Consider the following 16,480-nt stretch of genomic DNA (forward strand, 5'->3'; position numbering starts at 1 on the left):
TTGTTAGTTTTATAGAAGCAAGTGTTCGTATCTCTCTAACTAGTTCCCTACCTATATGCCTAGGTAGGTAGGTATATTTCCGCACCTCTAGGCGTCGTCTCGTAGGTCTCATTATGGCCCGTCAGTAAGCCCCGAACGAAGTAGTAAACTACCTAGAAGTATGAAAAAAAAAGGAAGAAAAAAAAGGGGGGATCACAACTCTTCCCGAAACCTGCCAAACAGACAGAGCGTTTACACCGACTACCTAGCTCCCCAGCTAAGGACATATGTGCCTACCCACATAACGGTGGCAAGGAGCCCAACCTACGGCCCTCTACCAACCACAAGAAGCAGTATCTATCCAGAAGATGAGTTAGGTACGTAGCCTCACAAGCCACAACGCATCCTTCAAACAGCTACTACGACTACAACCTAGTAACCCAGCCCTGCAGTAGACAATTCAACACAGCCATAGAAAAAACCCTCATCGATCCCTCTACTACAAACAAACAGTCACAGCACCATGATAAAAGCCAATATGAAAAAAACAGACCTTACGAAGTCGTACGTCTATCAAATAAGCACCAACCACACTACACTATCTCCCCCCCCTCTGCAAATTTCGAATCAGAGCGAAAAATATAATAAAAAAGCGACGAGCTACACTTTGACTTCAAATCCGGCACGCAAAGCCTCCTACGCATATACGAATGTATGTATGAATATCATGTAATCCCTCATCTGGTCGGTATTCTAGCCACAGCTCTGGATACACATGCGTGCCTTGTATACTCGACGCTCCGCCACTAGCTTGCTTTTCCCTTCTTCATCAAGTATTACCAATCGAAGTGTCCCCAAACCCTCCTCACCGAATTACCTAGTTAAAACTACGTCTACTCCTCGGTGACCTGCAGGTCTCTGAGGCCTTCCACCTTGAGCTCCTCGCCGGTGGCGCGCGCGTAGATGTCCTTGACGTCGTCCGTGGTCGTCTCGAAGTGCGACGTCGCGTCGTAGCTCTTGGAGATGAAGACGTTGTCTTTGGTGCCGTCCTCGAGAGGCTCGTAGAGCGGGATAGGGGGGCCCTAAACGTATGGTGAGCATAAACATACGTGACTGACAGGGGTAGGGGACATCAATGTCCGACTTACCAAAAATTGCTCCTCAATCTGGCCGAGACGCTCCAGACCAGGTTGTAGCTCGAGGTGGTGGTTGGAAGTTGTCTCGGCAATCGTGGAAACGATGGCGATGTAGTAACCCTTAGGGCACACGTTATGTGCCGACGAGACGCAAGCAATGTAGATATCTGGATTCGTTAGCTATCGGCCCACATGTTTTATCCTTACGGCGTGTAGACTTACCGTTCTTACGGCCAACCTGAGACTGGGGGATGATCAATTGGCAGGAGTCGCAGTCGTTAGTACCAGCCAAGGGGTGCTTCAAGACGCAGATGGCCTTCAGCACGTGGCCGACAACCTTGACCTTGTCGGAGAAGTACGAAGGGTCACCGAGAATTAACTTGGCCTTGGTCTCGAACTTCATCTCAGGCTCGATACCGGTCATAGTAGCCTTGATACCTGTCGCCCTGCCACCCTCGTACACGACTTCGTTGACCGAAGTGTTGAGCATGTAGGTACCACCGTAGATAGCAGATAACCGCGCGAAGCCCTGGGGCAACTCGCCGAGACCGTACAGGGGGTAGATGTAAGGCGACTTGCCATACCTTGCTACCGAGTTGCCGTACATCCTAATACGCTCGATAGCCTCGGGGGCCTTGCCAGGTTCATCACTGTACTCGTCGTTAAGGTAAAGGGCCATGGCGTGGCCGACGAAGTCGCGAGTAGAGGCCTCAAGGCCAAACTTGTCGTAAACCTCCTTCATCGTGCACTTGCTTATGTCAAGACCTAACCAGAAATATACCGTCAGCTATTGTTTATCACCTTGTAAGTCGCTTCCACTACTGACCCTTATGTGTGGCAGGATCACTCAGGTCGAAGGTGCCGACCCATTCTATGAAGCTCTTCATCCGTCGCTTCTCGAAGATGCCCATCAGGGGAGAGCGCAGGGCCTCGGCGGCATCTGAGGGGACCTTGGCAACGGTGGCCTTTGCTCCGGAGCCTTGCTGCACGAAGCTGCCTGCGACCTGCTTAAACTCGAGGTAGCGGGTAACGTCGGTAGAGACGAGGATGTTGGTCAGCTCGCCGGACGACATGAGGAACTTAGGAACTAGGTCGATGTTCCAGTCGTTGGGTCGACCATACTTCCTCCATGGTTCCTCGCCCTTCGTGAAGTTGCCATACTTCTTGAATAGCTGTTGTGGGAAAGGACAGTGTTAGTTCATCGAGATTATCGGCGAAACTGAAGAGTAGGGAAGTGGAATAAGTACCGTCTCGAGGTTTACGGATGCAGCCTCTCTGTATGGATATACTTGTTAGCGAAACGTCGACTATTATAATAAGAGGATATGCTGTTTGGTTGTTCTTCTTATTACTCACCCTCCGTAGTGATCATTGCGATCGATGTGTAGAACCTTCTTGCCCTTAACACTCAGCACACTTGGGGTTGTTAGCTCAGTCCGGAACGTCGTGTCAGCGAGCTGCTATGATGTAATCCATACCCAGAGAGAATACACTCGGTTAAACCTGCGCGAGAGAATGCGTGTTAGCCAGCTACATAACTCAACATCACGAAGCTCAACCCCACCAAGGCTGTAGCAGACAGACGAAGTTCAAGTAGGGAATGCGGGGCCCAAAGGAAACTTACCGGTGCCCAAAACGATGACATCGTACTCCTTTGCGATCTCGTCCATGGTGTTTCCGTGGTGCGATATATCTATATGGTATTAAGTAAGAGTCCGAGTCTTAAATCGTTAAAGTAGATTAGAGAGATATGTTGTTGACTCCAGGCCAAACGAAGAAGGATGTGTTTAGGAGAAGGAGAAAACAAGTATCGGTGAGAGGAAGGTTGTTGTGGTGGATACAAAAGTAGCTTTGCTGGTTCGTTTATGGTTCTGAAGCTCGAGTATCAATGGAACTGAACCACTGGACCACTAGACACCACTAGACTGAACCCCTCTAAAGGGAGCTGCCGCCAATCAGCTCTAATTAACACCAACCCCGCGCTTGGCTTAGTACCTAAATAGTACCTAAAGCAACCCCCCCTTTTTTCTAAACTTTGCCTTATCCCTTTTACCTTTTATTATCTACTACAGGGTATTACGCACTATTGATTGCCTATATTTGCTATAATTACCGCCGTCACTGCATTAATATACCTAACCCAAAATAAATATCTTAGGTTAGGTACTCTTTATACGCTCAGCAGTTATGTCAAATCATCAAATATGAGTTACAAGTTATGTAACCCAAGCTTGGGCACTAAGGTACCTCCTAGATTCACAATTCAGATCTCAAGGGATCTCGCAACCCTTTTGGCTTTTGGCTTAATGTAACATATTTACATGCTCCATTCTCGGAGCTTATACTCTATATCAATACATATGCTCGTAAGCTCATGCTCTCGTCGAGGGCTGTTGAGGCTCTGTAGCACTAGGCGGGAGCGTAGACGGGTCAACATTTTCAGCCGCCGACTTTTCTGATCCCTCCTGTTGTTCTGACGATGCCTCTTGTTGCACCTCCTTTTGCTCCTCTACTGGTTCCGCCTCCTTCACGTCTTCGTCAAAATACGAACTCGGAGTATAAGGGCGGTTCGTGTTGGCAAGATCGATTTCTGGGTCTGTCTCGGCTAGCTTCCTCGCGTCCTCCCATACGTAGTATCGTTCTGTCAACGCGTGCTTGATCGACTTCATAGTCTTGCGGACCTATGTATTGCACATATAGGTTAGTGCCAGCACGGGTCATAGATCCTAGACGTAGGTTCTTACCTCTAATAGCCTTTCCTCCATGAATTCCGCTCCGTTCTTAAGCTTTAGCCGGGCCTTCTCCTTCCGCGCCGTAGCAATGCGGTTTTGTTCCTTGACGCAAACCCACCAGAGCTTGTGCAGGTCCTCCCAGCTTTTATGCCGCAGCTCCTCAACGGTCCACCCGCGCCCGTGCTCGGAATCCTCGTCGGGCGTAAGCAGGAGCTTCTCCTTGGAGTAAAAAAACTCCCACAGCCCGTGGTTCGGGTCGACCTTAATATCCGGCTTGAAATCTACCGGTTTCGGTACCTGATCCTTGTCGATGTTCATCCGAAACCGCGGACCAGACCGGTATATGCTGCTCAGCCCACGCTGCTTGTTGTTGTCGCGGCGCGCCCGGCGCATACTTCGGTCTGGGGTCGAGGAGAACGGGCAACTTTGAGTCGCAGCTCTTATTAAGAGCACGCTCAGAAAGGATGGGTTCGCGACATGTTGGTTCCCAGCAGCGCTTATTATCCGGCCAATTGCAGGCCGGACGGAGGTAGTTGTCGCCATGAATTCACTACCTCGTACCTCGGGAATGCCGTACAAGTGGGATATCGATATCCCAGTAGGTATGCGATATGTATTAATGTGATCTTTGACTGTGACGGGATTGAATTTTTGGGTTAATCCGATGTTGTCGAGGTTAATCCGATAAGCTATCAGTGGGCATCTTATATTAGGTAATTATATTAGGTAATTACCCTACTTACATAAGTCAATATCCTGACCCACCAGAGTTGTGGCTTGACGCATCTATCATGGATTATTGTATATACACGATTACTATTTCAAATATGCAAGTTGACAAGATAATTTCATTATACGATCAGTCAGTGAAGCTGAGACGCGACGTGAAGAAGTTGACTTAGGTACGAGATAAAAAAAGAGTCGTTGTTGAAAGGGCGCAGTACTGTCACGGTAGAAAACTACGAAATAGACCAATGTTTGCTCGTAACTGTACGGTATCAGACAAAATTTTGTCTGATTGTCAGGCTTAGACAGTGTTTGATATTTGATAGGTAGTGTTGAACTAGTAGCAAACCTTTTCATCGTGTCTTGGTATTGTTGATTAAATCTGTGACTCGTCACAAAAGTAATATCGTAGGTTTGCTTAAGCTTTTCCCTAGCATGTTTAATACTCTATTATACCCAATGAGGTACATTGGGCAGAGTTGGGTTGGGCTGGACTACTGGGGCAGGATATCAGTCCGATTCCCCTTCTATAGCAGTATTCGAGACTGTCTTTCCTTGTGCAGTGGCCAAGTAGTAAACACAGACATGTTGCAATTGTATACTCCGATATTTGACTCTGCTCTACGTGTACGCCCCTAGAATTATCAAGTATCCCTATATCTTGTCTTTTCTTTTCTTGGAAATCATTCGTTCGTCCAATCAATAAGACTGGGATCTACAATGTAAATGTTTTGCTTTTCAGCACAGAACGTATGAAAATCAAACTTTATTATAACCTAGGTACTTCGGGCTTGGATTGATACGAGGAAGTAGGTGTCGTTCTAGCTTGCGGTCGGTTCTAGGATAATTGTCGAAGCTTGTGTATTCGTAAGTCGTTATAGAAGGGGCCTATGTTTACTTTCTATGGAGAGACTTGTTTAACTAAAAGAGAAATTGCATTCTTATTGTATTACTGTTTTTTTTATATTTGTAGGAGACAATAGAAGCTTTGACGTACCGTCTTTGAAGGTTCGTATCGACGAATTGAAGGAATTATTAGAAGTCATCGTGAGAGAAGAAAGCAATCTCGTGGTCGTATACGCGTCTTGAAAAGGGGACGAAGGAGTTATCGAAGACAGGAAATTAGAAAGGACGTCGTTATCGTCATAACGAAAGGCCAAAACGGCAAAAGTCGACGCGGCAAGAAATGAGGTTCTGCTGATAATAAGCTCTGGGTAGTGGATACGATCTCGGCAGCGAGTTGAGGCTCTGTCTTTAGATCCCGCTTTCTCCAAAAGTCAAGCTCACGGCGGCGGTTATATGGAGCAATGGAACACTGGAGACATGCTACAGCCATGACTATTGCCAGCTTCTGGGGAATGGGCATGACTCCATATCCATGGGGCTTCGTGTGGGGGGACTTTAGGAGCGGATGAAGACCTACACTACGACAGTTGCTTGGATAGAGATAGGGGTCGTCGACGAGGACTATCACAACCGTCACGAGCGTTACTCGGAATACTTTGATGGTGATGCAACTCTCGAGCCTCGCCTAAACCCCTTATTATTGTATTTCTTTGCAATGAATTTTCCCATATAGGTTTGTAAGAGGAAACCCCTGAACTTGCAAGTAGCGCGGACGTGCTTAGCCGGGACACCTTTCTCAACTCGGATAGCGCTCGCTCTGATGCCAAATACAAACTACCTATATTTCATACCTACCTACCTACATAGATATTATAACACGCAAAAGACACAATATAACCGGATGATTCTATCGTCATACGTTTGCTCTATTGTCTATCTCGAATATTACACACGCATTGTAACTACAGGCCAATACGTACCCAGAAAAAGGGCAACGTCTTAGAAACAGTAGTCCGTATTTCGCAACGAGGATGTTCCATGTAGGTAGCAGGAGAAGAGACCCACCACGACGTCTGAATTCTCCTAGCCTTCACCGAGCTTACAACCGTCCCTACTGTAGGCTCGGTGTAATGGCGAATAGTCCAGCCGTACATAGTCCCAGCCTCAAAAATTCTCGTAAGACAAATTGAGCTATTCGATGGCGGTAAGAAGTGCCATCCAATAACTTTCTCGATATTTCATCTGGTACGTAAGCTGGCACGGTGGAAAGTAGACACCATCCCGACCTAGACTACGTTAGAAGCGCCGGCACTAGGACGGACTAAGCACTCCTATGTTGAGAAAAATCCAATATACTACCTACCTTAAGGCATGTCTAGCTTGGCGATTTCGGTTAGCGATTAGCCTGGTCAAGACGCCTCACTCTACATAGTACTATCTATTATAATGCTACGTGGTAGCGCAGAACCTGCAGGTTCATACTGGTTGATGCCGAGATTTGGGGTCGGAATGGGCAACGCTATTATGGCTGTCGAAAACAAGGATCTGGATATCGCGCTTCTTTCCTATCTAGCTAGCATTTTCGTATGTAGATCCTTTGCCCGGCCTTGGTAGAATCTCTCGGGTTGTAAATATTCATGCAAAATGAAGTATTGATAGGGCGTCAGCCAAAACACCCTTTTAGGACATATACTATTGTCATGATCATATAAGTCGTATTTTGATCTACAATAACTGCTAGGGACTGTTTTCTAGCTATTATTTGACTGGTAGCATTTCTTTCACGTCGTCCTTAATTCGATACGCAAGTATCTCATCACTATATTGCGTATGCCTCGTTCTATATCCAAGCTGTAGGCTAGTTATATTCGTTGGATGTAATTAGTTTTACGGAAATCGTGACGCTCGACTCGATAGAATAATAGAGGCGCTGGAATAACGCAGCTGAAACTAGCAGTAGGTATTTTAAATTACGCTTATTTAGATAGGGGAAAGGGCAGGCTTTAATATATTTAAATTTTACTACGGTATCAGGCTATCCTACAAAAGAATATATAGAGCGTTAGCGTATTATCTAAACAGCGTTTGCCGTCTAGACGGTGTATCGAAGCTCAGAATCTACACGCAGTGTTTACCGAATTCCTCCACCGGAGTTAGCGGAAGCTATCGTCAAGCTATCTAACTAAGTGCTTCGTCAGATAGATTCCGACGGGTGTACACTATGTTGCCTGCGTTATGAACTAGCCGTGTTCGGGACGATCGTGATGGCTTGCTTCTCCTGGCGGGGGTTCCCACAGCTTCTATGTAGTTGATACATAGAAGACGATCATTTCGTGATTACATACCGTTAAACCCGAGTTTTGTAATATCAAGTACGGGATGCGGAATGTCTTCACCACTCAGCATATCGAATGGTAGGCGTACGGGCAGCCAACGTGCATCACCGAGTCTAGACAGGTCTAGATGCAGAAGACGACTTTGATCTGCCCGCACTACCTTTCCTCCCATTTGTAGTAGCTACGAGTAACATGACTCGAACAAATCCCGGAGACTTCGGGATTTACTCCTCCCACATGAGATTGACCTCTTTTTGCTCATTTCTAGACAGCTTCCGATTGCACTGCGTACCAACGAGAGCCAATGCTTCGTGTGGCCTGCCCAACGGGCTGCGGGGGAAGAAAGACTTTGAGCGCTAGATCATCTCGAAATAAACAAGTATGAAACCCATAGCCATAGCCGAGAATCCTCTAAGGCACAGCTCGTCTAAGTCATAAATGTATAAAATTTGATGAGTAATTCGATTGCTGAAATAAGCGACTTAACTAATACATGATGGTATTGTATTGCTAACCTTGGATGGTGGAATAATACTGGCTCGAAGCGTTCAAAGTTAAAGCCATAAGTCTTTGGAGAAGCCGTATTACGTGGATGCAAGCATCGTGAGTGATTCTTCTGCGTGTAGATGAAAATGCGTCAAGGCCGCTATCCTAGGCGTTGATCCTTTCCATGCCGAATGCATAACTTTTCTTAATGCACGGTATTTCAAGTAAACCTTGTCTAGTTTGGAAACTCGGCTGATAGAAGCCTATCAGGATGGGCAGCTCATAAGATCTTCATCAGTTGTTCCCCTGCGGATTGCCCTTATCGGAAGCCCGGACGTTTTCTTCAGGACTCGAGACAGGCCATCCCCGGGCACGACCATCAGACCCTAGGGCGAAACCAGCTGATGCTTGCCCTGTTGTCGCAACTGGTGTAACCGTCCACGTTGGGGGAACCAGTGCCAGAACCATGCGTGCAATCGTTAATGCTTCAAAGTTCCTGTTGTCCGCAATATTGGATTAGTTACTAACTATGCTGTTATGTGATATGGTAGTTAATGTATGATGTATGAACACTTTGGTCTGAGTCGCTGCGGAACGAGGATCTCATGGGCGGTCTTCGCATGATAGGACCGGGGGAAGCTGGCATCTGGATCCTGTTCTATGAATTTCGGAAGCAGTAGATGCGCGCCTCGCCCGCAAGCGCGCCATCCAGCAACTTTATATAATGATCGTTGGGTGTGGCGGTGGGGGAATCATTGCCGGCGGCACAGCGTACTTACATCACATCTCGTTACATACTACACACATACCTATCATACATACATTTTACTATCCCACGTATACACGCATGTACATACGATAACACGTATTCGTCATGGTTCGTGCCAGCCCTGTCTCGGGAGTTAAGCGTTATTTGCAATAGCCTGTAACCGCGTCACTAAGGGGATTAGGGGATTCGTATATACGTATTGTAGAATTCGCAATGAGACAAGTCTCCTAAATAAAATAATGCCCGTATGGGTTTTCCTTAGAGTTTTTGGGCTATGCTTCCCCGGGACCCGTCCCCGTCGCGGGGAGTTATTTTGGCTTGGGAAAACTTGGGAGCTTCCATGGTCCCTTGTCACTCCAACTCCCCCTTCTCAATGGGGGTCACGATGTTGCGGTCGAGCTTGGAAAAATTACCATGCGTAACAGCGGCGGTATCGGCACTTGAAATATCGTCTCGTCTTTGGCATGATTACCACATTTATTGAAGAGACGATTGCATGGTCATACGGTCATGAAAAACCTCGCATACGAAGATGGGGGGGCAAAGGGTTCCTGAATTCGGTATGATAGGATAAGATTTCGGTGCAAGCTCGGCCAGGGCGGTTGGCGATGATGCAAGAATCATGCTAATAAACCTGACAGGCACTGACCGCCAAAACAGGAGAGGCAAGGAATTGGGGAATTGGGAATGGTTGGACTAATACAAAAGTCGGACGGGAGGACGTTAAACCAAAAGGGGTAGCATACCCTGAACGCACCCTTGTCTACTAGCCACGGATTTCCTTGACCGCACCTGGATTGGTGCATAGCTACGTCCGGATAATTGCAAATAAATCCAAGAGATGATCGCCAAAGTATCTAGGTACTTGACCAGACTTACATATGGATGTATCTACATTTATGTATCTACAAATGCAATGTACATGTCCCATGTCCTCGCTCACCTTCGATGGTACATAACGAAGCACCACGGGTTGATAAGGGTTGGCTAGATGATGAATGACAATAATGATGATGAGAATCTGAATAAGAACTACCTACCTACCTGGTAATATGTATGTGAGGTCAGCAGGACGCTGATGGACGCTGATGAATAATATCCGATTCAACAGCCCCCTTTCTGGCCTACGTAGGACATAGCGAAAACTTACATAACCGCCTTCTTTATTTGTCTTCCGACCGAATTTGCCTCTTATTGACCGCGTAATGCCTGCTGACCGAAAGAGACGGTTTTGAAGTTCTCACGGCCCGTCTCGAATTTTTTTTCTTCGGGAGCGTCAACTTCGTCACTCTTGCGGCTTGACTGGTCCGGCGGATACCCGGCTGTGTGCAGGGACCTCCTTGCGACATGGGTTGCGTCTCCAAGTCCACCAATGATGAACGGGCGGAGGGTGAGTGTGTATCTTGTAGCAGTACCTACCCTATATTTGTATGTAGCACCCCCTGGCGAGCGAGTATAGTACATATCTTACCTACTACTCTCTCATACAGATGGAGTACAGATTGATATACCAGATACCATTGAAGACATACGTAAAAGGGTCTGCGAATGATCAGTTGATATTGATATCGTCTGCACTCGAACGTTACGTCTCCGAAGCAAGTCATTCCCCAACAACTTCTCGTGTTTTCATCTAGTTTCGACCACAACCTGCTGGAGACGTAGGCGAACTATCGAGCTTAGAAGATACCCAAATATGTAATGATGACGCCCCTAGTCGTTTGCTATACCATCCATACTCGAATACTTGACTCTGCTCTAAAGTAAATACTATGTGTGTGTGTGCGGTTTAGGAGGTTTGTACGTGTGTATGTGTTACGATCAACACATACACATACGTACACAACATCGTATTGTACACGCCTACCTAGGTACATAGGTAGGTAAATAGTCTGAGGTAAGGTTGTATGGAATCGGCCGGAAGTAATAAGAGAAGTTCATAATGCTAGACTAGCAGTATACATACACGATGCCTATCTTGTTTACGTGCTTCCTACGAGATGCGATTCATTATTAACAGAAAAACCCCTCTCAGCCGCCTATCCCTGCCACAGAATCGGAATGTCCTTTTTCGATCCTGCACTATGTATGGCAGGGTTCCAAAACCGGTCGCCAAGGATATAAAAGCCCTCATCTAAACAGTGATAGACCTATAAAATTTGGAAGTTGGTGATGCTTAACAAATAGATGACTATTCTTTCAGGTGGAAGCGAGGCTACGCATTCTGCTTCTCGTCTTATCTTTACTATTTAGATATTATATAGACGCTTAACTTCAATATTAACTGACTAGTACGTACATACACACCTATATAAGTGATGCCAGATGACAAAATGCCATGTGGGAGGTGGGACTCCCGCCATCTAGGGAAAACCTACAGCATCTTGATGAAGATAAGTCGTTCAGTGCCTTGACCTTGCTGACCATGGTGTGTTAGTGTCCCTTACCTTAACCCCTCTCCGTCAAAGGAAAAAAAGGGGAAAAAAAGAAAACACCAAGCCCCCGTCATAGAAGGGTTATGGAAGGACTGGAGACACAATGGCCCTTTTAAAATGGAGCTTTGCAGTTACACAAGCTGGGTCCCGTACGCGTGCCGTCTTGATTAATTCGACTGAGATTCGGGCCATGTCGCGCATATTCAGATCTGCCCACCTTTTGGAGGCTGAAGCTGAGGTGTCCACTCTACGTCGCACAAAACCCGCAGCAATGGTTGACAGAAGATGTGGTGGATGGATTTCTACGGTTTTGTATGGGGCTTTTCCTGGAGATTTCCCAGGATCGTCTCCAAGGACCCAACTACATACGACATCAGACTCCCACGAAGCTCCACCCTCCTAGCTTTGCAGCATCGCCATGGATGAGAGCTCAGCAGTTCAGGTCTCGCTATCCACTCAGCACCAGCATTAGCAGATCGCCTACGTTCCGAATCTCTGTCCTCGGAACGCGACAGCGCCAATGATGATGAAGGCTGCTTTGTTGCTTGCTAGCTTATGTAGTTTGAAAATCTCATATAATTGTCTAGCAAGCTTGGTGAAAATTCTTCTCCGGGTTTATAATGTAATTGCTATTAATGGGCTGCTGTTGTATTACCTACCTAGGTGAGAAAGAAAGCCTCAACAAACTTAGAACTGCGAACATCGGAAGTAGATATTCCCATATGCTAGACCGACGGTTCTGCCTAGGCTTGTTTGTGATATTGTCAACTTGCTTTCTATTGTCATGCTCGAGTAGGGAGTGAGAAGCAATATTTCACCCTGCTTAAGGGATACAAACAGTGCCAAAGTCTAAGCTTCGTGCTGAGTTCTGGTAAATGACTCCAGTCCCTTCGGGTTAGGTAATTGTACCCTTTACAGCGGTGATCTCGGCATCTCTTCCTATCGACTTAGAGTCAATCAACAATTACCGAACTAGCTTGGCGAGACTAGGGGCTCATCATGGATCAGACTAGGAAGCCGTCGAATGGTTTTAGGCCCGTTTCGCTTGACTCGGTAGGCCTACTACTTTTTTCCTCGCGTATCTGGTTCACGAATCGGTGTTAGTCTATAATTCGTAGTGCTCGGTGCGGGCTTTGTGGCTATGATCAATGAATAGATTCAGCTCCCGATCAGAGTCTACTGAAGACCGTCATAAGGTTTGTAAATGTACTCAGTGCTGCTCACGATAACGATACTCTTATGCCATGGCCCTTCACAGTGTTACTACCATCATATACATGTGTATTTTCAGAGACTCACAAAGTTTGCAACAGTCCATGGATCAACACTGTCTGTTACATCTTAGATCCCAGTCGCGCGTGAGCAAGGTAGAAAAAAAAAAGACTCCACCGTCTCGTCATTGTAGTTAGCGTTCGGCAATAGAGAGCGGTCCAGTAGAGCCCTCTTTTTCCCTTTCAAGACACTGTCATGGCGAAGAATCGAGACAGCCCCAATATCCCTTTCCAGTATCATTTTTCAGGGCGATAAATCTGCTACGGCGGCTATATTGTTCACATAAGTCTAGACTTAATAGACTTCATGACATAGGAGATTAGTCCTTCCAATGGCTTAAGACGTGAAAATTTTAAACTACGACTTCGGGAAAGCAACGATGCATTAAGCACCACTCGCTTGTTAGGTTTGGTTCGATTCGACTCGACTAATCTCACGATACTACATCTTAGGAACATTTTATACGAATACTTCGATTTGACAAACTGGTACCCTATAGGGAAGAACGCGGTGTCTGCACGTTTTCATGCATCAAGCTGTTCGACGCAATCATGCATTACAGTTTGAAGCCCAACTCCCTGGGCAGCTTCGCCTGATTCAGTCGTAGTCCTATGTAGTCCGCTTGAGTCGCGCACATCGGGTATAGCACGGCAGATATGTATTTGTATATGCGTTGGAGGTAGACTCGCAGGAGCATACGAAGTGCATGTGAAATGATACTATTATTAAGACTTTAGTGCTCTCTCGTTCTTTGAAGTTCTAAATCGTGTCTCCCGTTGACAATATGTAGTATCCCTAGCAAAAATAGGAGCACAGGATCAGACAACGATAAAAAAACATAAAACTAAAACTATTACGTAGGATCTAAAGTGCAACGAGATAGATATTTGTTCCCTTTTAGTAATCGAAAAGGTATCGTATCGTATTACGAGTACGGTAGAATGGATCATCGGGGACGTATCCCAGCCGGGAGAACAGTACCGTTTCTCTTGGATTGGCTATTCCTGCCGGCCACCACAAACGATCGCCCAATGGATAGGTACAGTCCTGGACTAGGCGCATGTATGCCAACAAATCAGTAGATGCATTGACGGCTGAGTTTGAGGCTCGTGTCCAATTGGACTATTACATAGTAGATAATACGCATTGTAGTTTTGAATTACGATATTTCATCGTATGATTTGTGAGGGATACCTAGTAGGAACGTAGGGACGGGAAGTTAACAAATCGTTCGCGATAGAGTATCAAGTGACCATAAAATGACAACAAACGGATAGGGCGAAAGGGCGACGATGCTATCGGAACTAACCGTCTTGTGTTCCAAGAACATGCATGGTTTGCGCATCAGGTGTGATTGCAATTACATACCTCTTTTTTATTTTATTCTGTCCATCTCTGAATCTATCAATGCACGAATGCACGGGAGAAATGTCTACGATGGATATTACGGCACTGCTACGGTAGTAGCGGAATGGTGTTCACGCTTCCATGGTTCGAGGTTCATGGATTAGTTGCCAATGGGGGGTGTGGGAGGGAATTAGGATATTACCATTTACTACTACTATTTATTATCTACTATCTATCTACTACATCATATGTCGAGTATTATATTCTATCTAAAGCCAAAGTACATACGTACGTATTGTAGGTGGAAAAAAAAGATTAAATCATACATAGTATACCACACGTCCCACGTTACCAGAGGCGTTGTCGAAGTCGACTAGAACGAAGCTACTTAGTATATTCCAACTCGTAGGTATCCAACCAGAGCTTTCATATCCATCTACCTCACTATATCTCGCTATACCAATGCCAATACCAATACCAATACCATACACTCCCCCCTACTGCGTACGGTAGCAAACACGACGTGTCGTGTCGTGCAACTGTACGCCCTTCTCAACACGAGCGATTCTCTCGCATCTGATTATCCCAAGTAGGTAGAGGCGATCAATGATCAAAGCAATAATTAAGCCATGCTAGGTGTGATGTGGCTTAAGGCGGCAACGAGAAGCGGTCCTATGAGAACTGGATATTCTGCCTGGCTGAAAAGGGAACCAATTGGCCAGGCTTCCGAATCGAGGGTACAGCGTCTTAGTTGACGATGCTCGCTGCGAGGTGGTGAAAGTATGTATCATGTATGTAGGTGTAGGTATGTAGGTAGCTTTGAAAGCATGTGAGGTAGGTCTAGGTATGTAACTAGAGGGAGAAATACATAATGTAGGGGGGCACACATTGGAGGAGACACTACATAATAAGCATGTAAGTAGCATGTAAGTAGACTCAATCCTAATTAAGCGCATCCAATACTTCGTACAACCATACAATCGTGCTTTCTCTCTCTCTCTCTCTCCCCTCCTTCCAGACTACATACATCCAGTCTCTACCAACCTTTACCTACCTGCCTCACCTACATCAATAGTAATAGCAACTACATAACATAACATACGCTACACATGTACCTTACCTTAGGTATGTACTTTTTACCTTCCCTCTATGTACGCACGAACATTTTCGAATGCACATAGTATGCGGATATGTACGCGGTATGTACGAATGCAGGTATTGTTAGGTCCGGTAGGCAAGTCTCGTACGAACATAGTATGTACACGTCGAAGATCCAAGTCTAGAAAGTTCATTACCCTAGATCCGTAAGGTAGACGTGCAGCTTGGTTAATACCTAAGGTACATACGTAGCCTAGGTGGGTACTTACTGTGACTTGGGATTTGTTTCTTTGCCTGCCACAAATCATTTTCTCAATGCCCCCCCCCCTGGTAAGGTCCGTGCTGGTTACTGCATACCTATGTACACTAACTAGGTAGTATGTAGAACCCTTGGTGGCTAGCGGCTAGCCAACAGCTACGTAGCACGCGTATCTAGCGGACGTGTCTAACCCCTTGCGGTACTAATACCCTAGGCACCGCCATACCCCTGACTCCCTTAGCAATACCGTATATGTGAATACTCATGCACTTTGCTCCTCATTTTCTTCTCACTTAAGGCATATGTAGACCTCGTTTGTACAGTTTGTACAGTTTGTACATGTACCTCCTGTTTTCTACTTACATACAATACATGCCCTGACTCCTGCGTGTTCAAGGAACCGACTCGCTCATGTCGCGACGAACGATATTTCTACCTACTGATTGATTTTCTAGGAATTGATGAAATGATTTGATCGTTTGAATTTCTTTCCTCCTCCCGCTCTTCTAAACTTGGTATTTACTTTCCAACCTCGCCCTTAGTCTCTCGAACATTTCTCTTTTCTCCCCTTTTCCTGTCTTCTCTCTACCTCACCAATTTCTACTTCTCATCCTTACTGACGAAACAAAAAGACGCCATACTCGATTCGTAATTGGCTTCTCGTCCATTGACAGGAATCTCCGCGAACTCATCCTTCATCTCTCTTGACCGCTTGTAGGAAGGGAAAGAAGAAAAAAGTTATAAACCAACTCTTGTCCACGTGCAAAAAGTCTTAAGAGGGGCAAAGCAACTCTGAATTTAGTACCTTGCGGTGGATCTCAAGCTTGTTGTGAGTGTGTGTCTCTTATCCTGTTATCCTGTTCGGTTTTTTTTCCCGCCTTCCTCTTATTTTTTTTATTTTTTTTTATATAAATTTTTTTTCCTCACTTATCATTGTCCGACGCGTTACCGGAACGCACGCCCCTTTCCTGATTAAAAAGGAAAGAATTCCCTTAAGAAGGAAAATTTCTATTCTTGCCACGCTTTAGCCTTGAAACTTACCATTACCATACATACATC

The 16,480-nt window shown here is 45.8% G+C and overlaps 5 protein-coding genes across 5 annotated transcripts; all 5 read right to left on the reverse strand.

Annotated features, from left to right (window-relative positions):
• Positions 1–518: 518 nt before the first annotated feature.
• F4817DRAFT_341741 (rab GTPase activator) lies at positions 519–3,066 on the reverse strand. Its single transcript, XM_049303797.1, has 8 exons — positions 2,740–3,066; positions 2,594–2,618; positions 2,472–2,531; positions 2,363–2,390; positions 1,942–2,287; positions 1,338–1,880; positions 1,128–1,282; positions 519–1,061 (listed from the first exon to the last, which is right to left on the reverse strand). Exons 1-8 carry the CDS (start codon positions 2,783–2,785, stop codon positions 873–875), a joined length of 1,392 nt encoding a protein of 463 aa, XP_049157782.1. The 5' UTR covers positions 2,786–3,066; the 3' UTR covers positions 519–872.
• A 110-nt stretch (positions 3,067–3,176) lies between these two features.
• On the reverse strand, positions 3,177–4,497 carry F4817DRAFT_341743 (MRP-L47-domain-containing protein). Its single transcript, XM_049303798.1, has 2 exons — positions 3,860–4,497; positions 3,177–3,796 (listed from the first exon to the last, which is right to left on the reverse strand). Exons 1-2 carry the CDS (start codon positions 4,388–4,390, stop codon positions 3,488–3,490), a joined length of 840 nt encoding a protein of 279 aa, XP_049157783.1. The 5' UTR covers positions 4,391–4,497; the 3' UTR covers positions 3,177–3,487.
• Positions 4,498–5,352: 855 nt separating this feature from the next.
• F4817DRAFT_341744 (uncharacterized protein) lies at positions 5,353–6,171 on the reverse strand. Its single transcript, XM_049303799.1, has 2 exons — positions 5,571–6,171; positions 5,353–5,474 (listed from the first exon to the last, which is right to left on the reverse strand). Exon 1 carries the CDS (start codon positions 5,937–5,939, stop codon positions 5,679–5,681), a length of 261 nt encoding a protein of 86 aa, XP_049157784.1. The 5' UTR covers positions 5,940–6,171; the 3' UTR covers positions 5,353–5,474; positions 5,571–5,678.
• Positions 6,172–8,535: 2,364 nt separating this feature from the next.
• F4817DRAFT_317208 (uncharacterized protein) lies at positions 8,536–8,887 on the reverse strand (the record flags this gene model as incomplete). Its single annotated transcript, XM_049300775.1, has 2 exons — positions 8,536–8,737; positions 8,838–8,887. The coding sequence occupies 2 exons, from the start codon at positions 8,885–8,887 to the stop codon at positions 8,536–8,538; spliced, it is 252 nt and encodes an 83-aa protein (XP_049157785.1).
• A 5,681-nt stretch (positions 8,888–14,568) lies between these two features.
• F4817DRAFT_156855 (uncharacterized protein) lies at positions 14,569–15,128 on the reverse strand. Its single transcript, XM_049298041.1, has one exon. It carries the CDS (start codon positions 15,018–15,020, stop codon positions 14,697–14,699), a length of 324 nt encoding a protein of 107 aa, XP_049157786.1. The 5' UTR covers positions 15,021–15,128; the 3' UTR covers positions 14,569–14,696.
• Between the last annotated feature and the right edge of the window lie 1,352 nt (positions 15,129–16,480).

Source organism: Daldinia loculata (assembly GCF_022478755.1).
Source record: "Daldinia loculata strain CBS 113971 unplaced genomic scaffold F4817scaffold_34, whole genome shotgun sequence".
Taxonomy (NCBI): domain Eukaryota; kingdom Fungi; phylum Ascomycota; class Sordariomycetes; order Xylariales; family Hypoxylaceae; genus Daldinia; species Daldinia loculata.

What these genes read in the sequence shown, in the direction of transcription:
- F4817DRAFT_341741 (XM_049303797.1), bottom strand. Translation starts at nt 2,785, where the DNA reads ATGGACGAGATCGCAAAGGAGTACGATGTCATCGTTTTGGGCACCG. An exon ending in CATCCGTAAACCTCGAGACG is followed by an intron (nt 2,288 to 2,362) that starts GTACTTATTCCA and finishes TTCCCACAACAG; the next exon opens with CTATTCAAGAAGTATGGCAA. An exon ending in AGATTGAGGAGCAATTTTTG is followed by an intron (nt 1,062 to 1,127) that starts GTAAGTCGGACA and finishes CCATACGTTTAG; the next exon opens with GGCCCCCCTATCCCGCTCTA.
- F4817DRAFT_341743 (XM_049303798.1), bottom strand. Translation starts at nt 4,390, where the DNA reads ATGGCGACAACTACCTCCGTCCGGCCTGCAATTGGCCGGATAATAAGC. An exon ending in TGGAGGAAAGGCTATTAGAG is followed by an intron (nt 3,797 to 3,859) that starts GTAAGAACCTAC and finishes TGCAATACATAG; the next exon opens with GTCCGCAAGACTATGAAGTC.
- F4817DRAFT_341744 (XM_049303799.1), bottom strand. Translation starts at nt 5,939, where the DNA reads ATGCCCATTCCCCAGAAGCTGGCAATAGTCATGGCTGTAGCATGTCTC.
- F4817DRAFT_156855 (XM_049298041.1), bottom strand. Translation starts at nt 15,020, where the DNA reads ATGCGCTTAATTAGGATTGAGTCTACTTACATGCTACTTACATGCTTA.